Source organism: Malus domestica, chromosome 01, assembly GCF_042453785.1.
Source record: "Malus domestica chromosome 01, GDT2T_hap1".
Taxonomy (NCBI): Eukaryota; Viridiplantae; Streptophyta; class Magnoliopsida; order Rosales; family Rosaceae; genus Malus; species Malus domestica.
Window position 1 is genome coordinate 27,561,338 of NC_091661.1, and position 24,568 is coordinate 27,585,905.

Below are 24,568 nucleotides of genomic sequence, written 5' to 3' on the forward strand. Positions count from 1 at the left end.
AACGACATGCAGTATGAGTTGTCATCATTTACCTATGGTGACCTGTATCTGTAATGGCTTTATTATCATAATTATTAATCAATGATCAACCAAATACCTTGACGCCACGTGTATTGGACTTATCTCATAGATGATGCCATCCATTGTCGCATTAGTCCACGAAAAACAGAATGAAATTTAATTACGTTATTGTGACCGTATTCTAACATGTCTAAAAGTTGGAACACATATCAATGTTTTGCTAAATCTACAAAAGTCCTATTTGGAAATTCATTGTGCGGGTTCCCAAAGTCGGTCAATTTTCTGTGAGCACTAACGATAACTTGAACTCAAGTTGTGACAGTATTCTAGACTAATTTAGTATTGTCATATAGAAAATTTAAAATACAAAGCGGCGTTTGATTGATTTAGTAGGTGTCGCAGTGGCATCTCAGTTATAGGTAAGTTCTAGGTTGTATGAGAGAGATTGGTCATGTGGGTTTAGCAAGTCGGAATCGGATCCCCAAAAACTGAAGCTGCTTAGCAATGATCATGGGCCATTGAAATTTAATTCAACGGCTACAAACAAGGACCCCCTAAAAGTTATAATAATTGTAACCGTTTGATCAAACTTCAACGGCCCTAATTTATTGCTCAGAATCCTCAGTTTTTGGGGATCCGGAGAGGATCCGGTTCCTAGCAAGTCAGTCAGTCAATTTCCATGAGTACTAATGCTAATCCAGAGAAATGAGAAACAAATGGGAGAGGGAAAGGCCACCGTTATGATGTTCCAACTACTCCATAAACATATTACACAGAGAGAGCATGTTAAACATTGAGAAAAGCAAACCTGCCTCAATCATCAGAGCTATATTCACTCGATTCTTCAGGAAGAACGGCGACAGCACCGCAGCAAAACAACTCTTTATCCTTCAGGAGAAGACAGCTTCCATCCGAATTCCATTTCAGATCAACTATGCTAAACTGTGGTTGCGGTGGGATGCTCACGCAATAGGCACCACCAGGAGTCCACATGTACAGATGAGAACTTCCAGTGCAAACAAGAAGACGTGTGCACGTAGGATCCCAAACTGCTGCACGAATAGGATCTTTCTGCACCATGATAGCAGCGAGTTCAAGATGGCGTATGTCCCATATCCAGAGAATGCTTGGCATGCTATCGTTGCGAGTACAAATATATTGGCTATCGTTGCTCCATGACATTAGACCTACAGCAAAACCTATAGCTTTAGCCATATGTTCATACAATGAACTCTTGAACAATTTCGAGGTAGCATCTAAGGGATATCACGTCCATTATTCAAACAAAATCCCTCACTAATACGTTGAAAGTGCATCTAAACTTTACATTCCTGCGTACAAGTATATTATATTAGAACAGCTTGACTCAGTAAAAACGAAACCCTGTTCATCATTGGAAGAAGTTTGCTACCTACAAGGCTGATAGTACCTTCCACATCAAGATCATCTATCCTCCAATCCGTTAAAATATTTCAATGAATAAAACTGTTGTTACACAAAGTCAATGAATAAAGGAAGCTGACACTGCTATCCGCTAGTGAGGTTTCTATATTATTCAAGGTTAGTGGGAATATCCCATATAGTCAATATTTGACTCTAATATCGACAGACTTGTTACCACAACTTCAAGTTCCTCAACTTGCAGGATTTGTCCAGAAGTATGAATTGACTCAACCATTTGATGACCTCTGTTGAGGACATTGAATGTTATCTGATGGCTAGGCCAATGTGTTTATGAACCCTCAGCCATCTAAGTGCATCTTGTCTTGTCTGATGTAAAGTAGCTAAAACGTAAACCAGTTTGATTGTCTTCATACTTGACTGTTTACAAACTTTGTGTTCATTTGCATCAGACAGTACAAGAGGGAGAAAGGGCTTACCAATTCCTTGTTTGGGGTTAGGTTTGTCTGCAGGAGGCTTCTGGAAAGGCAAACTGATGGGCACTTCTGTAACCTCGTATCTAACTCTGACTTGTCCTTCCGAAGCATCTACTTGAAATGAAACAAAAATTATGGGGGGAAAAGAAAAGGGGATTGAATCAAATAAGTTTTGCATATTAACAGAAGGATCTGTGATTCTCCAGCCAAAAGCCGTAATTTATGTATCATGCAAAAGATGGCCAATGTGATACAATGGCAAGCCACTCTTTGAATTTTGCTTTGCAAGAGTAAAATTTAAGGATGTGGCACTGTTACGTTATTTTCTTAGAATAAAATGATTCATCGAAGCTTATATTGATCTTACGTTATTAAAATTTTACCGTCATCCATCAACAGGTTAAAAGGTGAATGGAAGAATAAGTTATTCTGTGAGCTTTGAATACAAGTTAGTTCAAAAGGCAGAAATGAAATCTAGTAGATACAAAAACATACCAACAACAGGAAAAGAAATCTGACCTAGCATACAAATGATACAGCATATTATTTTTGTACTCTGATCACCTTTTATAAGTTAAAAAATAACTGTATTAACATGGAAACATCATGCTTACCGTTATTGCCTTCTGCAAAATCATCATTTAAAGTTAGCTCGGACATATCAAGTAGCAGTGGCTCATCTACTTCCTGACATTTAGACATCATGGGGTGAGCAATCATCCAACACACTAAAAGAACATGATATCTCGCTATCTCAAATATTAACAAGCAATAACCTTAAACACGGCCGCACAACAGGGAGCACGGACAGTAGATAGATGCATAAATTCAGCAAAAGTCTTCCAAGTCAAGTGATTTAAAACCCGCAACATCTGGTCATAACTACCCACTGCTAGAAACTGGCCACACGGAGACCATGAAACACTTTTTACACCCAAAGCACTTTCATATGCTTGATACTTATACAGACACCTCCCATCTGGGGAGTATATCAGAACCTGCATCAAACCGCACCATGAGATGTTTCAAACTAAAACATTATATAATTACTGCAAATCTTTTTGCCATAACAAAGAAAAAAAAACCGAAGTTCTCACCTTATATTCGAGAGGCGAATCCCATATCACTATTGCACTGTCATCTGGTGACCATTCAGTATCAGCCAAGTCCAAAGTGTCCACAGCAAATACACCCATTATTTCCCATGTATGACAGGACAGAAGATTAATATAGTCCTTGCAATCACGCCTTGTGCAAATTGCAGCAAATTGCCTATCTTTGGTGAACGAAACTCCCTTGGAAGGATGCTTTGGCCATTGCACATGTACACATGCTGTGTTTAACAGTGACCAAACTGTTAACCGCAGTTGAAAGTCTGATGTGGTAAGTATGTGACGGCTATCTGGGCTCCACCTAGCATAGGCAATACCGGCAGGACCTTCATCTATCTTACATGTCCATTCAGGTTGGGCCAGCGACCATGCTTGTATCATTGGTCTTTTAAATAGACCACAAAGAATGTATTCAGAATCAAGCGCCCATTCAATGTAGCTTATCTTATCCAAACATGAGAACAACTGCACAACCTGGATTAGAAATGACATTTAATTATATATCAGACAACTTACCTTCAAGATATATGAAATGGAGTTCAGCAATTCAAACTTTAAGTCAGACAATAGATGTTGCACAACAGCGCTGAATGTGAAGCATGCAGAAACCTGTTTAAACCATTGTTCGCTACAGCTTATGTTCAAACGCTTGAGGGTATATTTCTGCCTCCAAAAAGTCCAGAACCTTGTAACTGCTCATGAGCCCTACCGTACAATTTTGTCCACGGTAAAAGAGTGATCAGAACGGAGCATTATTCTATGGATTAGTTCACCTCTAATTAGGGTTGAATCCTTCGATCTGTATAAACTCTCTAGGTGTAAGAAACACTGAAATCATTTTCCTCATATTTTCCGATTTACTTTTTAAGAACCTCAACGGAAACATGCCGCATGAACTCACTCAAGTTTTGATGTTCTCTCCAAAATTCGCTTTGAATCGCTTGGCGAAAAACTCAGACTGCAACTACGGTGATCAGATCATCGGCATTAAATTAAGTTTCCCTTAAAATGAAGAAACAAAATTAAGATTTTTTTACTAATTTCTCAGCAACCAAGCAAATTACAGCATACTGAAGCTACAACACTACGTCTTGTTTGTCAACAGCTAAATGCAACGGCTGAGATCTACAGAAACTTAACCATGTACGTGCCAAACCCAATCGGCCCAGCTCAATTGTGCACCATATGATTGCTTTTGAAAATGCAGAGATATAAGTGATAAATGAACGAATTAGGACATTTGGACCATCATTTTCCTGGCATTTTTTCGGTAACCAAACAGAGCATGAAATAAATTTATTAAATTACAAAAAAGAAGCAAATTCGATAGCAGCATACCTTAAAGGAAAGAGTGTCGCGAATGACGAGGCGGTAGTCGACGGCGACGGCAATGTAGCGAGCATTAGGTGAGAAGCAACAAGGACCGGTCTGCTTGTAAGCCTCTGTGAACTCCATTCACATTCAGATCAAATTTCCGGACCACAGCACTCCCTGCTAGCTTATATTTCAAGTGTAGGTCCTCATATTAGCTGTGAAATTTAGTAATGCAGCGGTTGCGGTGGCGGTGGTTGCTATTACTGTTGCTGTTGCCGTTGCTGGAGAGCGTTTGGCTGAGTGGATGAGATCTGCGAGGCTTCGTTTTGGAGTGAAATGTTGGAAGTTCGAATTTGTACTGGCAAAAGTCGATCGTGAAAATGTTGGGATTTTGGGTTTGAATTTCGAACGGACGATTGAGGGAGGGGCCGGGGATTGGGAATTCTGAAAAAAGATGGCATAAAAAAAAAAAAAAAACTAATGAAAATGGTTAATGATAAGCAGAAAATAAAAGTAAAATGAATAGCATATTATTGACTTTTTAATGTTAAAATATGGTTTTTCGTTAAAGTGAACAGTACCGGGTGCTTTTCGTTAAAGTTCCCTAAAAAAAATGTTGGGATTTTTTTTTTTGTGTTTGGTAAACATTTAGTTCAGCTTTTTTTCACAGTTTTAGATGAAAAAAAGCCAAAAACAAGAAGCTGCAAAACCCAACTTTGAAAAACCGGCTTTTTTTACATCTATTTTACATAAAAGTTTACCAAATATTATAATACTGCTTTTTTTTTTCAAAAGCATTTTTCCAAAAAAGTTTATCAAACACTCTACAGCTTTATTTCATAACCGCTTATTCTCACAGCTAAGCAGAAACAACTTTTATTTAAAGCACATCAATACTAAACCAGCCCGAAGTTAGTCGCCCAAAGTGTTATTTTTATTTTTTTGCTGGCTTTGGCGCTTAGGACCTGTTTTGTGGGAAGCATCATTGGAATTTGGAAATATAATGAGCATGTGGTCGGCCCATTGGGCTTATTCGATGGAATCGGATACAGGCCTTCAACAATAACAGCATAAGCCCTTTCTAATTGGAAGAAAAAAGAGAGAGAAAAAAATAAAAAAAATAAAAAAAATAAAAAAGAAAAGAAAGGAGGAAAGAGAACATGGGGTTCGCCGGACTTCCACACATACGCAGTCGCGGCCGTTAGTTTTTTTAACTACGCGCGCTCCTCCTTCCCGGTCTGTTTCTCATTCGCGCACTCCTCTGTAGGGTTTTGGACTCGCAAAACTCTCAAGCATTTCCATCAACTGCAACTCAAAACCTTTCAAATTTCAATCTAAGGTACCTGCACTTTTCCTTGTCAACTGATTTTTCAAACTGATTTGTGTTTGTTTTCTGTTTGGTTCCCGAGAAAATATTGATTCTGTAATTCTTGTTATTTGGGTTGATTAATGTGTTTAAGATGAACATCTGTATGGTGTTGTTGTGCCCCGTATGTGTTTGAAGAAATGTCTCTGTGAATCCAACAGGGAGCTCGAGATGCTGCCGAGATGGAGCAGAGCTGTTGCTCAGCTCTCGAGGTTGGGTACGCAGCAGAACCTGAATCTCAGAAACGAATTCTATGTTGTTTCGCGCCAAAGCTATGCCAGGGCTGCTGCGGTGGCTCCGGATACGGCTTTTACAGTGGAAAAACCTCTCCCTGCCGAGCCAGTGGTACGATTTGCAGCTACCCTTTTGGTTTTAGTAATCAAGCTTGCTTATTTAAGTAATTATTGGTTGTAATTTGAAATGGGATTGATGGTTTTCTTGTTAATGGGCATAGATTATCCTGAAATTAAATCACTAATGGCGAACCTGTTTTCTCGTGATCGTGTATCTGTGGTTATGTTTGCATATTTTTATTGTTTTAAGGTTTCTGGAATTATTTCATTGTTGAGACTTTGGGTAACAATGTTGGACAGGTAAATTTGGACAAACTGTTTTGGTCTAAGCCCTCCTCATTGGCTTTGGCCCCGGACTCCCCATTGAGAATTGATGAGCCACAATATGGGAGGTTCAGGCGTGCGATTCTTACGATGTTGCTGTTTTATAGCAAACAAAGCAAGTCTATTCGAGGGGCCAATGTTGTGTATAAGCGAATTGTTTCACAAGTTGATAAACCGGGCATATATGAAGGTCATTTCTTCCTCTCAATTTATTTTCTCCTAGTCGTTTATGATTAGAGGAGGTGGTTTAATTTTCAAATGAGCATAAGTTTGAAGGGGGAATGGGCTATCTTTTGTGGAAGCATTTTTTTGTAGCCAAAAAAGGATGTATTTGGTTTTCCGCATTTGTGCAGTAACACCTCCACATCATGTAATCAATGTAACAGAATCAACCATTTTATCTTATTCATTTTTAAATTATTCTCACCTTTTGTACAAGATGAGATTTTTCTATTTTTTTTTTTTACTCAGGAAACTGTCTATGTGTGTTAGGAAACTTTACTTGAAATAACATCACTTACATAGCTCTCTGTAGGAACTAAACTGTTCTCCTAAATATGCAGTATTCAATTTGGAGAAAACCTTTAAGACAACATTCTCTCTACTTGTACTTCATATGTGGCTTTGCTTACGCCGGTTGAAAGAAGAGGGAAAGGATGGTGTTGAATTCGGGCAATATATGTATGAGATTTACAATCATGATGTGGAACTTAGAGTATCTAAGGCTGGGGTATGTTCCCTTCTGTTAAACTTAAATATTCTGCTTTGAACTTAATATTGACAGTTTAGTTATTTTTCGTGAGGTTTTTCTATATCAAATCGAGTTCATCCGTCTTTGAAAAGAACTCAATAAGCTGTTGCTAATATCCTTTCCTTATGTTATACTATTCAACGCCCTTAGGTTTGAACTACTGTCAATATGCTTGCTATGCCATATGCGTTTATCATTTTTAGGGTGTCCTACCATTGAACCTGGGGTTGCTTACACCTTCCACGACTTATAGAACTTCTTCTCAGTTATGAAATTGATCCGTCGACACTTGAGGCACATGATAATGTTATCCAGTACTGTTTGGAGTGCTCAATTTTCAAATACATACATGTGTAAATAGCTATATCCAGTACTGTTTAACATCTTTGACGATACATACTTGTGCTTCTGTGCACATTTTCTAATTACTTGGCTCAGTCAACATACGTGGAGGCTAATAATATTTGAGACTTAAGCATTAGGAGAGCGTAGGATTTACCGTTAAGCATGCTGATTGATTAATTTACCCTTGAAATCTCAGGTCAACTTACTACTGTCTAGATGGATGAAGGATTTGGAGAAGATATTCTATGGAAATATTGTTGCTTATGATGCTGCCGTGCTTCCAGAGGCTAAACTGGATGATCTCCAAAATGTGATATGGAGGTAAATACATCATCAACCTTCCCGAGCCCCAACATTAAAATTATCAAACATTTAATCATGGGATACATATTAACCTTCTGCACTGATGTGCAGGAATGTCTTTTCCGACGATGGTTCATCACAACCAACTGGAGATGCATCACGAGCAGTCCAGGCATGTTCTCTTCCTTGACTGGCACACTTTCAATAGCGCTTAGCATTAACTAATAACTCTCCCATATGGTGCATGGAGTTAAAATGAAAGTTTGTGTACATGCAGGCAATGGCAAGATACATTCGCCGGGAACTTTGTTGCCTGTCCTTAACAGGTATTCCTTGTTTGTTCTATGTGTTTCCTGTTCCGCAATCGGTATTTCTGATGTTGTTAATTTGTTTCCCTTGAGATTGCACAAAAACTCTCATCTCTTGACGAGATATAACGTTATAACGTTGTAATTCGGATGTGCAGATAAAGAAGCTATGTTTTCTGGTAATTTCATGTTTACTCCACTGAAGGGCGAGAAAATGAAACCGGAGGCCTCCAAATGAGAATCCATCTACTCACTTTCAAGTTTCTGTCGTTTTGGAAGAAAAAATTTCACTCCAATCATAGACATGTAAAAACGATCACAATAAAATATTTTGTAAAATTATCAAAAGTAACTTTTTTTTTTGTTTTTATGTATTTTTTCTTGAAACTGCAATTCAATAATACAAAAGGAGAGGCTGTGGCGCTTTTGCTCTGGTTTTTCGAACACTTGGGAGCAGCCTTTCCATAAATGGGGGTAAGGCTAGCCGACATTCACCTCTCCCAGACCCTGCGTAAAGCGGGAGCCTTGTGCACTGGGTACGACCTTTTTCCAACCAGGATTACGTAATGTTACTATTTTACGTGTTATAATATGAGTGTATGGTAATGTTAATAAGTCTCACTAAAGTATAATTTAAGCAAAGTAACACAATAGTGGTGTTTCAGGTATACCAAAAAACTTCTAAACAGCACAATTAAGCTACGAAATGTCATGAAACACCTTTTCCTTTTGGCTACTATTATTGGTACTTCGAAAATTTAATTATGTACTTCTCGAGTTTTTTTTTTTTTTTTTTTTAAATATAAAAAATTTGAAAGGCACAATTAAATTTTTGAAATGTCAATTAACAATTCTCTTGCTCTTTTTGTAATTAACAGGGTAAAAGCGAATTACCTTCTAGACTTATTAAAACATTGACCCGAAGGTCTGTTCTTTGGGTTTGGGCTCTTATTCATATATCACACAGGCTTGGGGGCCTGATTCTTAATGGGCTTCGGCTCGTTGATATGGGCTTAGTCATATAAACTGTCAAAGTCTGCCCTGGACCCAGAGGATGGGTCCCACTAGCCACCAGAGGATGGGACCCACTACCAACATTTCACAGAACAGATATGCTATCCACACATCCTATTTTACTTCTCACACATCATTTATTAATTTCTGTTCGTTGATCTTCTTCAATTTATCCAATCCAACGGTCGAAAATTAGAAAAATGTGTGAGAAGTAAAAAAGAGTGTGTGGACACCCTTCCCAGAATATCTTAGGATCTTTGTCCCATTCACTTCGTATGCCATACGCGGTTACGTGCTCCATCTCAAGGTTCTTCCTTCAACTATTCAACCTCTGTAAAAACCCAATTTTCAAATCTTCTTGTTTCCTTCCCCTCCCTCCATCTCTCTCTCTCTCCTCTTTCTCTCTCTACAGTTACTTCACTCGCACGCAACACTTCCTCTTGAAACCAAGGCCTAAGAGGTTACTGTTCCATTACGGTTTTCTCCTTCGCACGCCAAGAAACACATTTTCCTTTTCTGGCAGATTTCACTTTCCTCGTATATTATCTCCCTCGATTTTTCACATATACCCACAAAATCTTCTTCGATCTTCTCCAATACCCAGAATCTAATTTCCCCAAATTCATACAAATTCGAAGTCTTTCTCCACCGACCACCATGAACTTTTTGAAAATTTTCCTTCTTTTTTCCCTGCTTCCGGTTGCGTTTTCTCACGAGACCTTCGACTCCCGCCTCCTGCCGCGGCCGTTGATCCTCGAATACCCGGACATCGCCGAGACCCACTTCAATGATTTGGAGAATGAGCTCAGATTACACTGCGACAGCTGGAGATTTTCTGTAGAGGCAAACAATGTCAATCCCTGGAAAACAATCCCGGAGGAGTGTGCCGGGTATGTCAAGGATTACTTGACGGGTCGGGCTTACGCATACGATCTCGAAAGGGTGTCTAAGGAGGCTGGGGTTTATGCCAAGAGTGTTGAATTGAATGGCGACGGGAAGGATGTGTGGATTTTCGACATTGATGACACTTTGCTTTCCAACCTTCCCTATTATGCTGACCATGGTTATGGGTATGACTCCTCAACTTCCCCTTTGAGAAATTTAAATTTTGTTTGGTTTATTAGAAAGTGTAGCAAATTATTAATTTTCATTGTTCTAACTTGTTAATACTAGAAATTCATTCAGACTCTTCAATTCAACAAATTGAATTAGTTGAATGTTGAATGAAAATTCTTATTACGAAAATTTGAATTGAGAGTTGTAGAAGGCGGTTTTATAGCCGAGAATTCGAAAGTAAATTGGAATGTAGGAACTTGGAACACTGATAGTATATTGAATCTATCAACTAGAAAGGTTTATGTTGTTAAAAAAGTATATATAACCAGAATCCCGTTTTCTAAATTTCATTGAATTTTATCATGATCTGTTGGTTTGGGTTTTTCGTTTTTTGATGACATATTTATGTTCTGATGTGGATATTCCGATATTGTGTGTAATTTTGTAGCTTGGAGGTGTTTGACACGGTGGAGTTTGATAAGTGGGTTGAGAAGGCCATGGCACCTGCTATAAAGTCCAGCTTGAAACTCTATGAAGAGGTCTTGAGTTTGGGATTTAAGGTTTTCTTGCTCACGGGGCGCACCGAAGGGAAAAGGAAGGTTACTGTTGAGAATCTGAACAATGCAGGATTCCAAGAATGGCATAAGCTTATTTTGAGGTGAGTACGAACGTCGCTTATGAATTGATATGGAACTGAATTGTTGTATTGCATCTTTTGCATTTGACTGTTTTAGCATGAGTAACCGTTGTAGTTTTGAAGAAATGTTATGTTGCCTGTCTTGTTGCTGTAACAGTGGGTAGGAGTGGGACATGTGAAAACTAAGAACAATGCAGGATCGTGACTGTTAAAAAATAGACAAACTTTATAGTTTATAGGCTTATAGCATTAGCATGAATAGTCGTTTTTCTTTTCATCATTCAGGCTGCTCTCGGTGGAGTAGAATAGATGAAGTGTTCAATTTCTTCCATGGTCTTTTTGTTATAATGTCGATTCGTCCTTCCATCCTTTTTCCATTATTGCAGTTACCTGGGGTGGGGTACCAATCCGTCACTTTCTTGCATAATTACTTAGAAATAGAAATTGTTGATGCATAAAATCAGTGAGACTTTAGAACAACATAAAGTGTCAAGTTTGTGACCTTCGTTCGGTTGCTCCAGTCACTGGTGAGGATAAATATGTAAAGAGATAGAGATAGGGGAGCAAACACAAGATGTACGTGGTTCGTCCTAAGTTTGGCTACGTCCACGGAGTAGATGAGTTCTCATTAATAGTGAAGGGTTTACACAAATATATAGGTTCAAGCATAATCATCATTAGTGAGTTCTAATGACTAGTTTAAGTACAGTAATGACATTAGGGATTAATTGTAGGAGAATGGTCTCCTTTTATAGTTGAGGAAAGTCTTTAGCTTTTGTCCTCGATCGATGTGAGACTCTATGAGTTTTATTATGACGTTGACTTGTGTCGCACTGTGATTGGCCTCCTGGTTGGAGGGAAACTCCTGTGCTTCGGCAAAGGTGCCTTAACATGAACCCCTTAGTGGGTCCTTGAAGGTATGACGTTGACCGGTGCTCGGTAGTTTCGGGATTGGTCAAGTATGGTACAAACAAAAATTATTGAAATGGAAGAATGTTGGTTCAATCAGATGAAAATATGATTTAGTTTTTAGTTGTGTCCTGCACGTACGCATATACGTTATCACACATCACTTTAAGGACACACCTCCCCTATGGGCGTGTTATCTAAAGATGAAACGATGGCTTTAACTGTTTTGAATTTTGTTTGATAATTAGACCCAATCGCTTTGTTAGGGGTGGTCGGTGCACGGTTTGATGATTTCATCCTGGTTTCCGGATGTTTAGTTTCCTTCTTGTAAATCTGTAAATATCATTGCATCATGTGTTTTTCACGTCATCCTATCGCTGGTATTCGTCAATTGAGTAAACAAATTAATGACACTGTTATTTGATGATTATGTCTGATTAGAGAACGTAAACTCGAAGCTTTCTTTTTAAGACAATGCTCATTATTTATGCTATCATAAAGATTCTGACCTTAGGTCATTGTGCTACTTTAGGTCCTTGTACCAGCTTCCTAATGGCCATCGAAATTCTGAATCCTATGTTTTATGTACTGTGCAGGTCCGCTGATGACCACGAGAAATTGGCGATAATTTACAAGTCCGAAAAGAGGAGTGAGATGGAAAAGGAGGGATACAGACTACTTGGGAATTCCGGAGACCAGTGGAGTGATTTACTTGGTACCTCAGTCGGCCTCCGCTCGTTCAAGCTTCCAAATCCTATGTATTACATTCCGTGATAGGGCAGGCATCGTTCGTTTCGAAACTCGTACCGATGAATGCGAATCAAGCTGTCTTAGAATTTTTGTGCAGCTTGTACTGATTTAATTCATGATGCCATACACAAATAATACAGTGAATTGTTCATATCAAACTGAATCGTGTATAGAGAGAAAATTGTGATGTAGTTCTTTGGATGCTTGGAATTGTAAAGGGCCACTTTTATGAGTACTTGTCTCCTGAGTTGTATTATTATGAAAGCGCTTTTAAAAAAAAATGTTTATGGGTATCAAAAGCACTATGTGCTTATTGCCGGAAGCACTTCAAGTCTTTTCATATGATTCACCAGTAGTTTTATTACGGACTTGTTCCAAAAGTATTTATACCAAAAACGATTTAATCATTTTAAAAGCATTTTCAAACGAGTTCATTATTCATATGTTTTGGTCCTCCACATGACGTAGTATTAGAGGTCTGAGAAGCCATTGTGACGGCAAATTGGTTCAATGAAAGTCCTCCCTCCGTAGATCGCACCATTCCCTACCGCTAACAAAGCGGATCCTCCTCCTAGTCCGCCCGTTTTAATCAAACCCGGTCCGGGTTCAACTATTCGGTCCCTCATAGCAGCTGAAAAAGAATTTGCACACGTATTCAATAAGGGAATTTGAATTTAGAATCCTATATATTCTCAAATTATGTTAGTTCATCGTTCATTGTATAATAAAAAATTATTTTATATACTTTTATTTAAAATTAAACATGAACAATATCTGTCAAAAACTGATTAACGGACACGATTTAAAGATCTTCAGAATTCTCACAATGAAAATGGGAAATTTGGAAAAATAACCAAATTTTAATTTTATGATAATTATAACCAAAATTTGATGTAAAAGTACTAATATACCCTTAATATTAGGGTTTCTCATAACAACCAAAACAAACATTTAAACCATCTTAAAATGAGAAATTAATCTTCATCACTTTTTTGTTTTCACTATTCACTTTGCATATGCAATTTCGTATTCTTTCTTCATCTACTGGAAAAATATATCGGAATGTATGTAATTTAGTCAATGAAACACTAAATCCAAGAATCTAATTAAAAAAATAATAATTAGCCATGGAATTAGTACCTTCTTAAGAACATTCTCATAATTTGTCCTACTAACTAAAGAGAAAACTAATTCAGTGGCCTCAATCTGCAGTAATCCTCAACATTTTAAGGTAGTTAAAAGGTTATGTTGTGATTGTTATGAGAAACCCTAATATTAAGGGTATATTAATACTTTTACATAAAATTTTGACTATAATTATCATAAAACTAGAATAATGATTATAATTCTATATGAGATCTAAAATTTGGTTATTTTTCTAAATTTTCCAATGAAAATCCGAGGTTAGGCGCATTCTTAACTTAATCGTCCAATAAATGTCGTACACGTATCCGTAGAGTCTGACTTTTTCTTTGACGAAACATCGTGTCTCACGTGGTGGGGAGATCCTACGCGTTTGATTTTGATGAAGAATCTGGGCCCCAAAAACACCACATACTAGTCTTCCGAAAAGAAAAAACAAACACCACATACTTTGGTGATGGGGGCCACCGAACAACGCATCAATCCCTGCCGTTAATTAACAAATAGTCTCCAACCGCCGCTTAACCTTCATTAGCTACAAACTAATAATGAGCAAGATCCTAATCTGTATCTTTGACCCCAAAAAAAATAAAAAATCCAGTACGTATTTATTGTAGCGTTCTACTACAATGATAAATTATTAAGTTGAAAAAAGTTTACGTGTGTCAATGTATTATTGGACTGAAACACTATGTAACGGTGAACATATTTCATATAAATTAGTCTTCATAAATATTGTAGAAAACTTAATAAAATAGGCTATTGTGGTATCAAAAAAACCATAAGATTTCCTTCTGCGCTAAGTTATTGACGTGTACTTAAATTAACCTAAATAATAGATTAATTTTAACTAATTTTTACTCGTAAACGCACGACTCAATTGTAGTAAAAATATGCACGTAAGATGTTGATTCTACGAGGATTGCGTTAAAATCAATTAAACGTAAAGTTACGCCAAACTTAACTAAACAAATGAGTGATTGAATTTAAGGATTGGTCAAAACTAAAATTAACAAACGAATGAAAAAGTAACAAAGCAAAAGACAACGATGAAAACGAGTTTTGGAGATTAAGATGTGAAGACACTAGGACACCGAATTTACGGCTAATAATCCAATCTTTTTTTCTTTTTCTTTTTTGAACAAGGCTAATAATCCAATCTAGCTTCTCAACTACTATCCGTTGATTAATCCAATTGATGTTGTTGATTAGTATTCCTTATGCATAAACTTAGGGCACTCTATTTATACTAGAAATTTCGAAAAGGTCTCGTAAAAACCCTCCTAAAAAGAAACAAAAACTTCAACAACATCAGCACAAACAAGTGAAGAATCATCACACACAAATTGGGAAAGAATCATTCTTCACTTGGGAAACACTTAAGTTACTTTGCACGCCAAATTACGGTCGTTCCACCTTCTAGAAAATTCAAAAAAAATAGGAAACTTGTATCTGTATCTTATATTTCCAAGCATATATGTCACATCACCATAAAAAATTGCGAAAGCCTTCAAATCTTCAATCTCCTACAAGTGCGCAATTATGATAGGAATGTAATTTTCGCGGTAATGATTTGCAAAATTGAAATGTTTGGCTTCATGAAAAATATATGAAATTCAAAAAAAATGATCTTCAACTCTTAGTTTCCTTCGCCAATTGGTCATGCATTAAAACTCCTCTAAAAAGTCAATTATCATAAAAAACGTCTTTAGTGCACAATGTGGCTAAATTGAGAAAAGAAAAATAATAAGGCTCTTTTAAGACCAATCCTTTAACAAAACCAAAGGATAATTGACATGAAAATATAGACAATAATACACCTATCAGTTATTCCACTGTTTTGGTGTACAAACGTACCAAACTAATTCAAAAGCAAATAAAGTTCATCTAATCTATAGGTCATGTGTCAATATTGTTTTTCTTTTTTAATATTATTAAATTACAATAATTGAACAAATATGGATCTGAAAAAGGTTTCCAATTTCTTACTCTCCCCAATATTTTAATTAAATGACAATAACCTTGTAGCTTGTTTGTTAAATGTGAACAAAATGCCAAAATTTGCTTCCAAAGCAAGGAAAATTAAAATACTCGTATTTTGTATTTTGTAACGATTTTGCAGCTAAAAATTTAATACCATAGTTGATGTGACATCTCTCATTCCTTGACCCCTTCACATTTTTAATCATCAATACCAATTTTAGGCAAGTGATGTAATAAAATCGAACACAATAGTTCAGATGCAAATATAAGTTGTTTTTCACACTCTTTGAATACATACTCTTTACTTCAAAACGTATAACCTCGAATATTTACAGATGTAACATTCTTAAACGCTTTAAATGCAGAACATTTGCTTTAAGAAAAGAAAGAAAAGAACCACTTTTTACAAAGGCAACTACTTTTTGTCTCCAGCTTCTAAGTCTCACTATTCCTTCCTTCCATTAGCACATCAATCAGAAAAAGACACAAGGTCCATGCAAAAATGCAATGTGGAATATTGATTTGGTGGCAAAAGTGAACTTTCACACACTCAAAGCACAAAAACAAAGAGTCAAAAACAGGTGCAACATCACATGGCTTAGATCTGTCCTCCAAGTTTTCTGCCATACCATATTAGCTCATCTTCTCATCTCCCTTCTCCAACTCCATCGCCTCTCTCTCTCTCTCCTCTCCCTCTCTCTCTCTCAACTCTCCACCCAAAAGTACAATTGTATCCCAAACCTCTTGACTCCTACTTGCATTTAAATTTTTCCCCATGAAAGTTATGCACACCTGCAATCTGTTTATCATCTTCTCAACTCCCCACATCAAAACCAGATCCCTCAATTGGGTTTTCCTCCAATGTTTCACATGAAGAAATTGCTTTTTTTTACACAATGAACAGAACCCAGGTGCTAAATTTGATTCTTGCACTGACTTCATCAGCAACTTTGGTGTTTTTCCTACTTTTCATCTTTTACTGCAAGAAAGCTGCAAAGAGTGAGCAAAAGGATGTGGAAAAAACAGAGCAGAAGCAAGAGGAAGTTGTGGAGGCAGATGAGCTGGTGACTTTTCAGGATGGGGAGGACTTAACAATCTGTGACATTCTGGATGCCCCAGGGGAAGTGATTGGAAAATCGAACTACGGTACGCTGTATAAGGCGCTGTTGCAGAGCAGCAACTCGGTGAAGTTGCTGAGGTTTTTGAGGCCTGTTTGCACTGCAAAAGTTCAAGATTTTGGTGAAGTTGTTCGGCTTTTGGGGTGCATAAGGCATCATAATTTGGTGCCTCTTTTGGGATTTTATGCAGGGCCGAGAGGTGAGAAGCTTTTGATTCATCCGTTTTATTGGCGCGGTAATCTGGCTCAGTTTGTGAGAGGTGATGATTCTAATTTCTCTTTCCTCGTTTGATCAGTTTGTGTTTTGTTCTGTTTGGTTGCCGGGAAAATCCCCAAGAATATGAAAAGAAAGAAACTTGAATCTCTTTTTTTGTTTGGTTTATGAGGATTTTGTGTGTTTGCCATTGTGCTTCAAAAGAATCAAATAAAAAAGTTTTGGCTTGAAAAAACCTGTTCTGTTTTTCGAGTCTGGATTGCTTCTGCTTTCGACTATTCTGTTTTCTCTGCATAATTTTGATCTCCTTTATGTATGTTGTATAACCATATTTGGTTTCTTTCCTTCTTAATATATATATATATATATATTGCTTGTTGGAATGAAACTTCCGGATGTCATTATAGCGGAATTCCAAGCCGATACACACTTTCAGTCGTTTTAACTTTCCATATGTGACATTGCGTGATTAAATTAGGATACCGCAAAATGACATCTCTATCTTTTCTTATCATTGCCAAATTTAGAGATGTTCTCTTAGAAGTTGTCTTTGCCTCTATATTTTTAGCTCCCATTAACTATAAATTGACAGACAATCTTTGCTTTCAATGGCAGAAAGCAACCCTGACTCTCACAAATGGCTCATAATCTATAAGATCTCAGTTGGTATAGCCGAAGGCTTGGATCAACTTCACACCGGCTTTGAAAAGCCGATAATTCACGGAAATCTCAAGTCGAAAAACGTACTCTTGGGTCACCATTATCGCCCTTTCATATCCGACTTCAGCCTCCATCTTCTGCTGAATCCAACTGCTGGCCATGAAATGCTTGAAGTCTCGGCATCCGAAGGCTACAAAGCACCTGAGCTGATAAAAATGAGGGATGCGAACGAAAGGACCGATATATACAGTCTTGGGGTTATCTTGCTTGAATTTCTCACGGGGAAGGAACCCATCAACCAAAACCCTACAACTCCTGATGAGGATTTTAGTTTGCCAGATTTCATGAGAAATGCAGTGCTTGAACATAGAATTCATGACTTGTTCCATCCAGATTTGCTTCTCAATAGCAGCGTTGGCGACGGAGAAATCCCCGTCACAAAAGAAAGGATTCTCAAATTCTTTCAGCTTGCTATGGCATGTTGTGCTCCTTCTCCATCATTTAGACCAAACTCCAAGCAAGTTCTGTCGAAGCTTGAAGAAATTGGAAACTGAACACTATGAGCATTGTTTGGGTAGGGGAACTAGTAACTACACCTAGGATGACACTCTGACGTTATTTCAAGTCAACAATCCATTGTTACGTAAAACAGTTGATCACATGACAATGCTTTATATGACTTGAGATGTCATCATCCTGACATTCCGGATGTAAGTAAGTTTCTCTAATTTGAAGACCATAGAGCCTTGATTCAAGGATGTTTGTATTCGCATGATTGATGGCCATGACAACAACAACTCAGTCACCATATTGACATACATAGACATGTATCGTAAAAGTATAAGTGGGGGCATACCATATTGACAAATTCAAGATGATAAGTTGGTGATTTAGTTTGTCAGATTGCATATTTCTTTATTGCCAAGTAATGAGCAGCCTTAGACAGTGGATTCCATATGGTCCCACCTAGCTTTCATATTGTTGAGCAAAAATTTATAAAAGAAGGTGCCTTTAATCAGAAGTAAGCAATGAAATTATACATTTTACTAAAGTTTTTTTTAGTTGGTATTTGAGATTGACATAATTCTTTATTTTGATTATTGAGATTTAAAGCCGATAGAATTAGTTCTTAAGTTTGTCCACCGTCGATTATTTTGGTAATTCTGTGAAAAATCTCCGTTAAATAAGGATAAAATGACAAAAATACCTTCACTTTTGTCAAATCATTTTTGCCCATTATTTATTAAATTGAATGTATTTTTATCATTTTGATCATTATTTAACAGTCATTTTGGCCCTTATCAAACCTCAGACCATTTTGGCTAAAATAAATTCTTGATATCCCAATCTCATCAATAACGTGCCAATAACATTGTAGCCACAAATATGTATCATGTTTTTTTTTATACAATATCGGCAATATCGATGATTTAGATTGAAGTATATTCCAACATTTGCATATTGGAAATTTGTTTAGTTTGTTTCTTGTTCATTCCTTGATTATATAAAATACATGGTGGGTGAGCATAAGTTGCTCTGAGTCCGACTGTGAGAGATCACTATCTAGCTGGCGTGTGTGGAGGTATGGAAAAAGATTCTCTTCGGATCTCTTCAACCAAGGCTATCGGATCAAGTGATTCAGACATTTGAAATTTCATCCAACAATCTATCTGTTTTGATTCCTTAAAAGCTATAATAATTTTTTACCATTGGATGAAATTTCAAAGGCCCGTATCAGTAGCCGATGAGCACACTCTGTGTGTATGAACAATTTCATTTTATGTTTTGTTTTTTTTATTAAGGAGTGTGATTAGTTTTTAAAATTTTAAAAAGAGTATGAAAAAATTATGATGGGAAAATTTCTCTTAATAAGTGCATATTTTATCTTAATGTTACATAATTACTGTTTTTTGTCCTCATTATGTAAATATTGTGTGTCAAAAGTGAAGGTAAAATAGGAAAAATAGAGATATGATTGTCATTTTGTAAAATATGAAAAAAAGGTAAAATATGAAAAAATAGAGATATAATTGTCATTTTATCAAAAGATACAAAACTACTATTTTGCCCTCCTCATTGGCATGAAACATATGCTTTATGCATTGTTCTTCAAAGTAAAAGAAAATTTTTAAGTGTGACGTTTTCGCTATTACACAATACGATTAATCAGTTTACATATTATAATATAAATGAATGATTTAATCGTTTTTTTTATAAACTCATATCACCATGTGATCATTATTGCACTGCTTTAATGAAATTGACACTTTTTTGTCAAGATCCTGTGCGTTATAAACCTTTTGCCAATTTAAGTCCTAGTGGTACCAAACCAAACAAATATATAGTTTGGTTACGTACATGGCATGACACATGGCACATTGGTATGACATAGGACCACACCCTTTTTTCCCAACAAATTTTGCCGCAATTTTGAAAAAAACTAATATATGTTTTAACTTTCTCACGTGACGTCGCAAGATTGATTTAGAACGCTAGTATTTTGTTGTTCTCGTTTTATACGTCATCACAATTTTTCATGTCCACAGTAAAATACTTTCTGGCCTTCAATTCTTGAATCTTATACTTTTTTTAGTTGTTGGATGAAACAGAAACTCCATTGAAATTTGAAACCATGGACAAATTCAACTACTTAACAAAGGAAGATGCTATTGTTCTCTGGACTTCCACTCCATAATTGCAGAAAGAAGAGTATAATTTGGCATTACATTCTTGTTTGGCAATGGCACATTTGTCACCGGCGAGTTATCGTTCTCTTCGAGCCATGTCTCGATCGCTTTACGGTCGTAAGTGTAACCATCTGCCGCCACACAAGGCTCATTCATCACATCCTGCAACAAAAGATAGCATACAGATTACTAGGTGGAGTTATTGCATGAAACTATGTATTCTTTATTTTGGATATGTGGATCAAACACAATTGTCACGCATCGAGACTCACTAATGTGGCGTTTAACGGTAAGAATTTGACATCGAACTGCGAGCGATTATGTGTACCTTAAGAATTCGACAGATGAAGTGGTTAGGAGGTAGGCAATGAACCGCAGAAGCTGAATTTTTCGCTGCATAAGCAACCTCCTTCAATCTCTCAAGTAAAGGAACTACTTGTTCTTTCAAGTCAGGTCTGTCTATGCGTCGAAGCTCTGCGCAGCTCAATCCCAATTCAGCCAACTGCCTTGTCTCTTCCATTGGCCAAAGACCGGCTTTAGGGTCCAAAATATCCATTAAATTTTTATCGTTAACAGCTGTTTCTACCAGATGTGTTATAGCTCTTGCTGGTTTTGCAGTAAGCAACTGCAAGATCACCATTCCGAAAGCATAAACATCCGATTGTGGAGAGATTATTCCTGTCCTTTGGTACTCGGGGTCTATGTAAGAGAGAGTGCCAACAGGCCCTGTGTCATTGTATATACTGGACGTAGAAGGATCTGAATTAAGCATTGTGGCAAGGCCAACGTCGCCAATCTTGCTCACAAGTTTATGATCTAGCAAGATATTGGCTGGTTTCAGATCACGATGGATGATTGGTTTTGGCTTTGAGCTGTGAAGAAAGACGAGAGTTGAGGCTATCTCCCAAGCAATTCGGAACCTCTCAAACCAAGGAATAGGAGGTGTACCGTTTTTCTGCAGCAACCTGTCCTCCAAGCTACCGCTTTCCATGTACTCGTAGACTAGGCTACTGTGATCAGGACATGCTCCGAGAAGGAGAAGCAAATGGGGATGGCGGATTTTGCTCAAGATCTCAAGCTGCAAGCCAAAACGAAATGTAAATTAGTGTTCAGTACATGCAGGAAGGATAATAAGTTTACCGCTTTATGTCATGATTGTCGCTTACCTCCTGCTGGAATTGCTTAGTTTGGTGATTCTCTATAGAGTGAAGGACTTTCACTGCTGCAGTTGTATGATGAAAGCTGCATTTATAGACATTTCCGTATGCTCCCATTCCAATCTTATGATCCTCGGAGAAAGATGAGGTGGCTGTAACAATCTCATCCCACGAGAACTTCTGGTATAACACAGGACCTACAAGTGCATTTTCAAGTTTTTCGTTCTCCTTGGCACCATGCATGGCTTTCATCTCTGCTTCTCTCCTTAGTGAAACTTCTCTTTCGACACACTCTTTCATGTAATCAGCTTCCCTCATAGCAGATTCATACTTCTCCTTTTCTTTTGTTGCAAATACTTTCGCTTTCTCCTCCATGGAGTTTATCTCCTTGAGCCTTAATGCTTCTTCAAACCGGCGTTTAGTTAAATCATTTATCTGATTATCAAAAAGAAAATTTTCTTACCATCCAAATTAAAGATCTTAAGGATCATGAAGTATTTTCTGCTGTCAACAAGGATAAGAATGCCTACCTTCCTAGAAGCATCCATAGTCTCACTTTGAGCCATTGCATACATTCCTTTGACATGTCTGAGTTCAATTCTCAGCTTTTCTATCTCGAGGTTGATAGTCGCCTGCGTGGAAATTGATCAATACAATCAATACTGAAAAACATACAACTCTCATATTGTTGAAATCAAAGAGAACTACCAACAATGTAATTTGTAAACCACATCTCATAAATGAAATTCCAACTATGTCTTTTTCTGCATGATTCATTGAGAAGCACCATTTAACCAAGTCAAAAGAAGTCAGGAAGTGCTACCTGGCTCTCCGATGAATAATCTGTAACCACGTCTGAGGTGGACACTTGATCTGAAGTCCATGACTGGTTATCTGCAACAAAGCTTCCAAGATCCTGAGATTGGCATCTAGAATGGATGGTGTCATTTGAATTTGTCTTTGTACGAAGAAGGGTCTTGTTGATATTTGTAAGAGATTGAAATCGCTGCACTGTCAGAGGAGGAGAACGGAAATGAGAGTATGAACCAACCGAGCTGCCATCTGTGCCTGAAAAACAGAAGACCAGAATTAAATATTCATCTGCTTGCATAGGTAGCACTATTAGCGCACGACATATGAAGATGGCACTCAACCCTAGTCAAGTATCGTACCTGTCTGTAAGCTAGACGTGTAACTCGAAGAACTGCTGATAGAACATGTGTCACTGTTGTCATCTTTGATGCTTCCTACTGACTCAGAATCAGATGTGCGTAGGGATGACAGCTTTCCTTTTGAAACAGCGGGATCAGATGCACGTAGGGATGACAACTTTCCTTTTGAAACAGCATACACCGTGCAAGATCTTGGAGTGCAGGCTGAGATTTTTAAGGAGAGTCCCTTTTGTTTCCTAAGAGCATTAATTGTTAACATGATCACTCAGAAGGCAATTCTGACACAATTGCTCACAAAATACAAAGCAGATACATGGATGGTTCTCTATGTTCCTAATTAGTAATATTAATTTGCGCTTGCATGTGTGAGTGCAGGCAGACGTGATTTATAACGACAACCTGAAAGTTTTATAACCAAATCACATATGCTCGGGGACCAAAGAGACAAGAAGAAAATTTGAATAACTAACAAATGATTAGCAAGGTCCAACAAGTGTTAATCCATTTGAACACCTGCATTTCAGCAAAATACCTTTTAAACATGCCACGAGATGGGGCACCTAAGACGAGATTGCTTATAGCAGACTCAGCAACCTCTTCTGCTATTGCATTTGCAACGTCATCTGATTCAGCAAGTGCAACTTCTACTTGCACCTGCATTTAAAATATAGTGGATTACGCTTTTGTCACCTCCGATTTTCTTACTATCAAACTTCACAGAATAAGAAAGTTAATTTACCTTCCTATAAGCACACATTTTCTTGTATGGAACAAGCATTTCACTCGCCTGCCACTCCATTTCCTTTCGATAGGCAGCTACTACGTCCTCTCGTACTCGCGAAATAGGAATCAGACTTCCCACTACAATCACAACAAGAACAAGAATTTCTAAACATAATAGAAAATGAAAAATGTTCAAGACATGAGATTCAATTGTTTCGCGACACATGAACTCGAAGAAGCAAAGCTTACTTGGTGTTGGAACTCCGGTGATCCTTTCCCGGACATGAATCAACTTGAAGAAAACATTTCCCTCCGGAACAAACTTATCCAGAGCCCACCTAACTATGTATTTGCTATTTCTGTCCCCACTGACAGCAATGCCAACAATTGAAAGAGAAGAAGGTTGAATATTTTCACCTCCTTCAGTAATTTCACTCCCATCCATCTATCTGACTCTCCTCTGTGGAACTGGAAATCCTCTGTACCATGTAGAAACAAAGCACAATAGCACAACCAAATAAATCAGCATTTCCAACACAACAAATTAGCAAATTGAAATAATGCTCAAACTACCAAAAAAATAAAAAATAAAAAATCTGAAAGAAAACGAGGGTGCGGAAATCACTAGGGGTGTGCAAAGAAAGAAAACAAGTGTGCGGAAATCACTTTCTGCTTCCCATATAAATATAAAATTCCACGAAGTGGCACTCAAAAGTTCAAAAGAACAACAAAAACTCAAAACCCCAGAAAAGTAATGCACAGAAAACAAAAAAAAAACATACCAGCTGCTCAAGCTTCAAGACTCATCAGACTTGAAGCACTTGCTCAACTCCTCATGAGAAAAGAACAAAAACCCATCAATATATCTCTCTGGAAAAACACGTTGACATTCAAAAACACGTTGACATTCAACCACCATTTGCAAAAATGGAAATTTGGAATAAGTTATAGCTGGTCAGAAGCAGATGACTTGAGAAATGCAACCCCACCAAGGTATGTTTGATTCTGGTACGACTTTTAAGTTTCTGTTTGTTTTCAACGCAACGTAAAACTTGTTTTTGTATTTATAATTGTAATAATCTATATTACTGCTTCGCGGAAGCGTTTGAAAATCCACCGCCTTTGGACTCTTACCTAAAAGGCTTAGGATAAGAGCAAATTCGATGCTCCGGGGCGGAAACCACCATGAATTTTCTCCTATTTATCTGCCAATTAATTAGTAATTAGGCACTATCAGAAGTCACGAGGGGATAGAGACCTTCGCATGCTAAAATATTACAACCGCAATTTCCCCATATATATATACACACACACACACACACATCATATATT

At 37.4% G+C, this 24,568-nt stretch overlaps 5 protein-coding genes across 5 annotated transcripts; 3 read left to right on the forward strand and 2 right to left on the reverse strand.

Moving 5' to 3' along the window:
• Window positions 1–695: 695 nt before the first annotated feature.
• On the reverse strand, window positions 696–4,801 carry LOC103414869 (uncharacterized). The gene is made up of 6 exons (XM_029102874.2): window positions 4,349–4,801; window positions 2,996–3,484; window positions 2,675–2,896; window positions 2,513–2,585; window positions 1,902–2,009; window positions 696–1,208 (listed from the first exon to the last, which is right to left on the reverse strand). Exons 1-6 carry the CDS (start codon window positions 4,463–4,465, stop codon window positions 835–837), a joined length of 1,383 nt encoding a protein of 460 aa, XP_028958707.1. The 5' UTR covers window positions 4,466–4,801; the 3' UTR covers window positions 696–834.
• Window positions 4,802–5,355: 554 nt separating this feature from the next.
• Window positions 5,356–8,458, forward strand: LOC114824964 (uncharacterized). Its single transcript, XM_029102879.2, has 8 exons — window positions 5,356–5,663; window positions 5,852–6,035; window positions 6,284–6,497; window positions 6,871–7,037; window positions 7,600–7,724; window positions 7,818–7,878; window positions 7,984–8,032; window positions 8,173–8,458. The coding sequence occupies exons 2-8, from the start codon at window positions 5,862–5,864 to the stop codon at window positions 8,250–8,252; spliced, it is 870 nt and encodes a 289-aa protein (XP_028958712.1). The 5' UTR covers window positions 5,356–5,663; window positions 5,852–5,861; the 3' UTR covers window positions 8,253–8,458.
• An 843-nt stretch (window positions 8,459–9,301) lies between these two features.
• Window positions 9,302–12,613, forward strand: LOC103430929 (acid phosphatase 1-like). The gene is made up of 3 exons (XM_008369074.4): window positions 9,302–10,098; window positions 10,533–10,742; window positions 12,227–12,613. Exons 1-3 carry the CDS (start codon window positions 9,686–9,688, stop codon window positions 12,402–12,404), a joined length of 801 nt encoding a protein of 266 aa, XP_008367296.2. The 5' UTR covers window positions 9,302–9,685; the 3' UTR covers window positions 12,405–12,613.
• Window positions 12,614–16,094: 3,481 nt separating this feature from the next.
• LOC114824965 (putative kinase-like protein TMKL1) lies at window positions 16,095–18,548 on the forward strand. Its single transcript, XM_029102893.2, has 2 exons — window positions 16,095–16,883; window positions 17,453–18,548. Exons 1-2 carry the CDS (start codon window positions 16,403–16,405, stop codon window positions 18,049–18,051), a joined length of 1,080 nt encoding a protein of 359 aa, XP_028958726.1. The 5' UTR covers window positions 16,095–16,402; the 3' UTR covers window positions 18,052–18,548.
• A 1,564-nt stretch (window positions 18,549–20,112) lies between these two features.
• On the reverse strand, window positions 20,113–24,157 carry LOC103453985 (U-box domain-containing protein 35-like). Its single transcript, XM_008393576.4, has 10 exons — window positions 24,019–24,157; window positions 23,486–23,715; window positions 23,253–23,374; window positions 23,046–23,167; window positions 22,514–22,749; window positions 22,165–22,409; window positions 21,872–21,973; window positions 21,351–21,776; window positions 20,513–21,262; window positions 20,113–20,346 (listed from the first exon to the last, which is right to left on the reverse strand). The coding sequence occupies exons 2-10, from the start codon at window positions 23,679–23,681 to the stop codon at window positions 20,164–20,166; spliced, it is 2,382 nt and encodes a 793-aa protein (XP_008391798.2). The 5' UTR covers window positions 23,682–23,715; window positions 24,019–24,157; the 3' UTR covers window positions 20,113–20,163.
• Window positions 24,158–24,568: the final 411 nt, after the last annotated feature.

What these genes read in the sequence shown, in the direction of transcription:
- LOC103414869 (XM_029102874.2), bottom strand. Translation starts at nt 4,465, where the DNA reads ATGGAGTTCACAGAGGCTTACAAGCAGACCGGTCCTTGTTGCTTCTCA. An exon ending in TTTTGCAGAAGGCAATAACG is followed by an intron (nt 2,010 to 2,512) that starts GTAAGCATGATG and finishes CATTTCAAGTAG; the next exon opens with ATGCTTCGGAAGGACAAGTC. An exon ending in TAACCCCAAACAAGGAATTG is followed by an intron (nt 1,209 to 1,901) that starts GTAAGCCCTTTC and finishes GTTTTGCTGTAG; the next exon opens with GTCTAATGTCATGGAGCAAC.
- LOC114824964 (XM_029102879.2), top strand. Translation starts at nt 5,862, where the DNA reads ATGCTGCCGAGATGGAGCAGAGCTGTTGCTCAGCTCTCGAGGTTGGGT. An exon ending in CTCTCCCTGCCGAGCCAGTG is followed by an intron (nt 6,036 to 6,283) that starts GTACGATTTGCA and finishes AATGTTGGACAG; the next exon opens with GTAAATTTGGACAAACTGTT. An exon ending in ATGCATCACGAGCAGTCCAG is followed by an intron (nt 7,879 to 7,983) that starts GCATGTTCTCTT and finishes GTGTACATGCAG; the next exon opens with GCAATGGCAAGATACATTCG.
- LOC103430929 (XM_008369074.4), top strand. Translation starts at nt 9,686, where the DNA reads ATGAACTTTTTGAAAATTTTCCTTCTTTTTTCCCTGCTTCCGGTTGCG. An exon ending in TATGCTGACCATGGTTATGG is followed by an intron (nt 10,099 to 10,532) that starts GTATGACTCCTC and finishes GTAATTTTGTAG; the next exon opens with CTTGGAGGTGTTTGACACGG. An exon ending in TGGCATAAGCTTATTTTGAG is followed by an intron (nt 10,743 to 12,226) that starts GTGAGTACGAAC and finishes TGTACTGTGCAG; the next exon opens with GTCCGCTGATGACCACGAGA.
- LOC114824965 (XM_029102893.2), top strand. Translation starts at nt 16,403, where the DNA reads ATGAACAGAACCCAGGTGCTAAATTTGATTCTTGCACTGACTTCATCA. An exon ending in TCTGGCTCAGTTTGTGAGAG is followed by an intron (nt 16,884 to 17,452) that starts GTGATGATTCTA and finishes TTTCAATGGCAG; the next exon opens with AAAGCAACCCTGACTCTCAC.
- LOC103453985 (XM_008393576.4), bottom strand. Translation starts at nt 23,681, where the DNA reads ATGGATGGGAGTGAAATTACTGAAGGAGGTGAAAATATTCAACCTTCT. An exon ending in CACGTCTAGCTTACAGACAG is followed by an intron (nt 22,410 to 22,513) that starts GTACGATACTTG and finishes TCTGTTTTTCAG; the next exon opens with GCACAGATGGCAGCTCGGTT. An exon ending in ATTATTCATCGGAGAGCCAG is followed by an intron (nt 21,974 to 22,164) that starts GTAGCACTTCCT and finishes ATTTCCACGCAG; the next exon opens with GCGACTATCAACCTCGAGAT.